The sequence below is a fragment of the Pleurodeles waltl genome, chromosome 4_1 (assembly GCF_031143425.1).
Source record: "Pleurodeles waltl isolate 20211129_DDA chromosome 4_1, aPleWal1.hap1.20221129, whole genome shotgun sequence".
Taxonomy (NCBI): Eukaryota; Metazoa; Chordata; class Amphibia; order Caudata; family Salamandridae; genus Pleurodeles; species Pleurodeles waltl.
In genome coordinates this window covers 100593128-100599226 of record NC_090442.1, presented here as the reverse complement: position 1 = coordinate 100599226, position 6099 = coordinate 100593128, and the positions used below count along the sequence as shown (strand labels likewise).

General features: G+C 43.9%; 1 protein-coding gene across 1 annotated transcript; it reads right to left on the bottom strand.

Moving 5' to 3' along the window:
• Window positions 1–3834: 3834 nt before the first annotated feature.
• Window positions 3835–4767, bottom strand: LOC138287056 (olfactory receptor 5J3-like). Its single transcript, XM_069227416.1, has one exon. It carries the CDS (start codon window positions 4765–4767, stop codon window positions 3835–3837), a length of 933 nt encoding a protein of 310 aa, XP_069083517.1.
• Window positions 4768–6099: the final 1332 nt, after the last annotated feature.

The window sequence follows — 6099 nt, the reverse complement described above, 5'->3', positions numbered from 1 at the left end:
CTGTCACGACACCGTGTTAACATCTCATCGAAGCATTTTTTTGTTTCTAAGCGCTATTTTTGAGTTTAATCTTTAAAAATTCATAACTTGACTTTTGTATGTCGGATTTTTGTCGTTTTGGTCTTGTTTTGTTTAGATAAATATTTCCTATTTTTCTAAACTGGTGTTGTGTCATTTTGTAGTGTTTTGATTAGGTTACTGTGTGTGTTGGTACAAATACTTTACACCTAGCGCTCTGAAGTTAAGCCTGCTGCTCTGCCAAGCTACCAAGGGGGTAAGAAGGGGTTAGCTGAGGGTGATTCTCTTTTACCCTGACTAGAGTGAGGGTCCTTGCTTGAACAGGGGGTAACCTGACTGTCAACCAAAGACCCCATTTCTAACAAGCGTTAATTGTGTTGTCTCAGCGAGCAGGAGCAGCTGCATGATGTTTTTGAAGAGTCCATGGTAGCTCCAGATCTGTGTATCTGTCTGCAGATGAGTGTCTCCCTTTATGGTGTCCATTTCCACCAGCTTCTTCATGGTGGTTGTACTACCACAGTCACATTGGCGGTGTGCCTCTTTATAATGGGCTGCCGGAAACATGGGGTCTGCCAGCCTGTTTGTGCTTCTGGGTGACCGTGTCGATCTGTGCTTCCTGTTGGTGGTGTCAGACTGCTGGCGGTCTTCTGTGGGTACGACTGCCAAACTAGTTATACTGTGGTCCGCTCCACCAGGCAGTTGGTGGTCTGACCACCACCGCCAACATGGCGGTCCTCGGACCGCCAAACTCGTAATCAGCCCCTTAATTTACCTAAATGGGCCCTTCCAGGATGTATGAAATGTCTAGGTGAAATGTGGGAGCTAGGATTATTCTGCTAAATTTATTAGCTAAGTCATTTCACTGTTTTAGTCACAATAACACCAATAAGGTTAGAGAGTATCACTACACATGAAGTCCGACATGTTTTGACCAGCTATGAAACTCCCTGACAAGACCAGGAATCCCTGACAGTCTCCCTACCCTAAATAATATTTATTGTGTTTGGGTGTAAAGAAATGGTGTCAGCATACTGGAAAATGAATGAATGAGGACTAAATGCAATTAATAATTACACAATTCATGTAACCCCTAATGAATAGAACAAAGAATATAATGTCACAACTCTACCTTGATTCAGCCAATAATGAAGAATAGATATAGGGCCTCATTATGACACTGTCAAGCGGCGGAGGTCCACTGGCAATCAGTCCACATGGGCGACCTGAACCCTGCCGGCCCTATTATGGGGAAACAGTGTTTCCTAATGGAGCCAGCTGCAATGTGTCAGTGCAGCGGGTGTAGCATCACGCCTCGTGCATTGCACTGCCTATAATTCGGGCAGTGGAATGCGTGATGGGGCTGTGCATGGGGGCCCCTGCACTGCCCATGCCAAGTGCATGGGCAGTGCAGGGGCTACCAGGGTCCCCCCAAGCCCCGTATTCCGCCAGCCTTTCCATGACAGTGTTTACCACTATGGACAGGCTGGCAGATGGGGACTCGTAATCCCCAGGGCTGTGCTGCTTGCAGCACTGCCCTGACAGATTACAACCACCAGGACTGCAAGGCTGCAGGCTGGTGGCAGCCTGGTTGTGTCGGCAGTTGGACCATGGCGGCGCCGCCGCGGTCATAATGTAGTGGTCGGATCATAATGTTAAAATTATGAATTTGTTATGAGTCCCAAACAACATCTTACATGTGTACCTACCAGCAGCGGAACCTATATGCTTCTATCCCTTTGCATGATGTGACTTTGCTGGAAAATAAGAGATTTTACATTGACTGATAGGTGCAAAAAGGGTCTACCGAAAACGCTGCCTCTGCCTTAGCGAGGTCATTTGTGCACAATGTCGCCACAAAATGGTGTATGACGCCATTCAATAGCAGCCAGTCACATTCTGTCACATGCAAATTAAGCACCTAGCATCCTTGTGTCCTGCAAAGCAGCCCACAACCAACCTCATTTAGGTGTGCCTTTATGATTAGGTTTTCCTTCATCATTAACAGCTCAGGAAAAATATCAGATTTCAGAGTGATCGAATAAAGGGCACAACTAGGAGGTACAAAAAGCTAACAATGAAGCAAATGTATAGAAAACTGGCCTGAATATCTAGGTCATTACTAAATGGCTGTTTTGATTTTCCTGTAAAGTAACAGCCGACTCATTTCATGCATGTGAATGAAAAGTCATATTAAAAAGGGACCAGTGATATCAGATACCACAGTTGTTCCCACAACTTTATCACTTATTGCATCGAAATACCATGATGAATTCTGAGAAAGGCCATTTTTAGAAATGATAGAAAGGGCACGACTATGTCACCTATGATTGCAGACTGAGGCCCAGATTAACACAACGAGACAAATAACGCATCAATCCTTGTGTGGTGATAAAATAGCTGTAGTGACTATGCCTTTTGTAAAAGCTGACTTCTCTTCTAACATGTCAGTCATGGTTCTCCTATAAGCTACCCTTGGGTACTAAACCGGTTGTCTGCAGCCTTTGCATAATCCACCCTTTCAGCAGCTAAGAACACCAAATGGCCTCTTGAAATTCATTCACTGTTTATGCACTATTGTGTCTGTGCATTCTTCTGCCCGACTCACAAGAGTCCAACCTCATCAGTTCAGAATGCCAAATCCTCACCCCTAATTCCCCTGGCACCCTCCTTTTCAGGGTATCACTTTACATTACATACAAACACATTAGAAAGTAACAGAATGTTTGCTGTTAGGTAATGTCTATTGCCCTCAATACCCGTTTGTCCTTTCCAGAACAGCCCAGTAATCAGTAACATGAAGCAGTATTTAGAGGTGATGGCACTGGGAATGTACCTGTCGGGAAACCTCACCTGCTTTGTTAGACGTTGATGGAACTGCTGGGTTTGCAACTGGGGACCTGTGGACAACTCTGCCTTAGGAAAACCGCCGCGTTGCTATGACCGGGCTGCTAGTGTGTCAGCCCCCGGGGCTGCTAGTGTGTCAGCATCCGAAAGCCCACTTTTTTTAGTGTGACTTCTGAGAGTGATTTTCTTGTTTCTGGGCATCGTGCTCTGCCCGCTGGTTTCAAACAGGAAAAGTCAGCCTCCAGTTTCCTGCACTTCAGAGGTCATTTGTTATGGGTTTACAGAAATAGGCCTCTGCTTTTTTTCAGAAAACACGTTATCAATCTTCCCGACACAGAGGCAGATTTAGCCTGCTTTGTGACTGATCGACTCGGCCTGACTGAGGCCTTTGTTGTCTGCAATGTGCATCAGTTTGCCAGCCAGGCATATGAAAAATCACTTTTAATATGAAAAGTGAATTTATGTTTTTGTATTAGTACACTGTATTCATTGCTTTGTATGTACAACAATTGGAATTTAGTAAAGGGAAGACAGGATGGCACCGAATGAACAACAACCAATAACCAACCATCATATTATATGATGATTCATGCATTTAGGTGGGTCCTATTATCTAGAAAAGGCAGTTTTAGACAAAAGAATGTATTTTATATAACTACATCGACAGCATCACGGTGTGGTTTGCCTGTACCATGGTCTGTAGATTTTAAAGGAAGCTCAGACCTACATTCTGGCAAAGCTAAACCGCTATCCCCCTTTCTACTGGGTCATGTGTTTGTGATACATGGTGTAAAACTATATTATGAATCGGCCTACACAAGTGAAAAATACTTATTTTGTTCATATCACATGCACAATAAAGTGATACACATACTGCCAGTGCACACATAACAGCATCACCAGCAATCCTATGTACACAGATGTAAAACGTGTTCTACATAATTCAGTGCACCGGACCAATCCAGCTTTATTTCACCAAGCTTTTCTGTTAATTACTTTCCTCAAGGCCTCTTTGACATCCTTGTTTCTCAGGCTGTAGATCATGGGGTTCAGCATGGGAATTATCACAGTATAGAATACAGATGCCACGCGGTCCTGCTCCATTGCATACTTTGAGCTGGGGCTTATATACATAAAAACAAGCGTCCCAAAACATAAGGTGACACTGGCAAAGTGGGAGGAGCAAGTATAAAAAACTGTCAATCTAGTTTCAGATGAGCTGATCTTCAGGATGGTGTAAAGAATATAAGTGTAGAAGACAATAATGCAGATAAGAGAACCTAAAATAAGGCTACCAGTCACAAAATTAAGTATTGCGACTTTAAGAGAGGTGTCAGAGCAGGAGAGGTTCAGCAGTGGTGGCACATCACAGTAGAAATGAGTGATCCTATTGGAGCCACAGAAATCCAACCTTAGCATACAAATGATGTGAATCATGGAATGAATGTAGGCCACTAAATAGGAGATAACCACAAGGTACATACAAGCTTGATTTGTCATAATTGTGGCATAAACCAATGGATTACATATAGCCACAAACCGATCATAAGGCATCACTGCTAAAAGGAACACTTCAACACTCCCCGTGCCTACAAAGAAAAATATCTGTGTTATGCATCCTAAAAATGAAATTGTTTTTGTCCTTGATAGGATATTTTCCAACATATTTGGAGTTATGGTAGAAGAGTAACAGAGGGCCACAAATGACAGGTTACTGAGTAGAAAGTACATAGGGGTGTGAAGACGGGGAGATATCCTAATCAGGATAATTATACAGAGATTGCCTAACAAGGTGATGCCATAGACATGAACAAAGAAGATAAACAGTGGTAGCTTCAGCTTAGGATCTTCTGAAAGACCAATCAGGATGAATTCTCTCACTGAGGTCTGGTTCCTTTCTTTCATCTATCTTGACTATGAGGGAACCAACGAAGAAGAGTTAAATGGAAAGCGCTCCTTTATCTGCAGTTTCCCCCCTGACGAACATCAGCTACTGAAATAGACAAATATATAGGAATTCAAATGTGCAATGACCTAGTAGTTTTAGAACTGTTTTTTTTTACGTTTTAGAATAGTAGTTGTGTTTTGAGTTAGAACACTTGAATAATTATGATATTTATCAGTTTGTAGATGTACTTGAGAAATAGCAGCGGGAGTCAAAAGGTCTCAGAAACAAAAACTCAAGAACTATGTTGTGGTTCTGCTGTATTCCTTTTGGAGCTGTGATAATTGGACAGAGATAACATCATTATTTAAGGCATGAAGCTACAAGTCCGTTAAACTCCATAAAAGGCTAATTTGTTATAGAGATTTACAAAAAAGACAGAAATGACTCCCACATTCAAAACTTCCAAGGCACAAATTCACAAAACCATATTTTCAATTATATATTAAATAATTGTAAAACTAAATCTAGAAGAAACACAAAGTGCAATAGTTTAAATGATATCTAAACAGGGTACTGTAAGTGCATACAGCCTCATTATGTCTTTGGGGGACCCACCACAGGACCGCAAAGGACGCGGAATGGACGCCACTGCCATGGCGGCGACATCCCTCCCATGTGTATTGCAATGTTCCTTCCGGGCTGACTGGCTGCAACATTGCAATATGAATTCCCTTTGTGCTGACCAGCAGGATCAGTGCTCCCCAGCACCCTCTGAATGCACATTGTCTCCCCTGTGGCCCCTAGCACTGCCTTTCCTCAGCCTTTCATGGAGGGGTCCCCACCATGAAAAGGTTGGCAGAAAGTGGGGTTGTAATCAGCCTGGTGGCGCTGAGTTCAGGCCCCCCCTGGCTGGTTACACTCCGACTACCATCACCCATTCAGGAACCATGTTCCTGGTAGGGACGGCATTCCCCTGGTGGGTCCGCCCGCCAAGGTCATAATCTGGCGGTTGGACCGCGGCAGTTGCGGCAATCCGACGTCACTGTGAGTCTGGCGGTCCTTGAACTGCGAGTCTGGTGGCCCTTGGACCACCATACTCATACTTACAAATTAATGTTTATAAAGCGCAGCTACTCACCCGTAAGGGTCCCAAGGCACTGAAGGGGTTTGTCCTCTGAGCTTCAGTTGAAGAGACAGGTTTTACGGTCCTTCCTGAACTGATGCAGCAATGGTGACTGCCTGAGGTGCAGGGGCAGGGTGTTCCAGCTGTTTTCCATGAGGCAGGTGAAGGATCTTCCATCAGCCAAGGTCTTCCAATTGCGGGGTACAGTGGCTAGCACTTGTTGAGT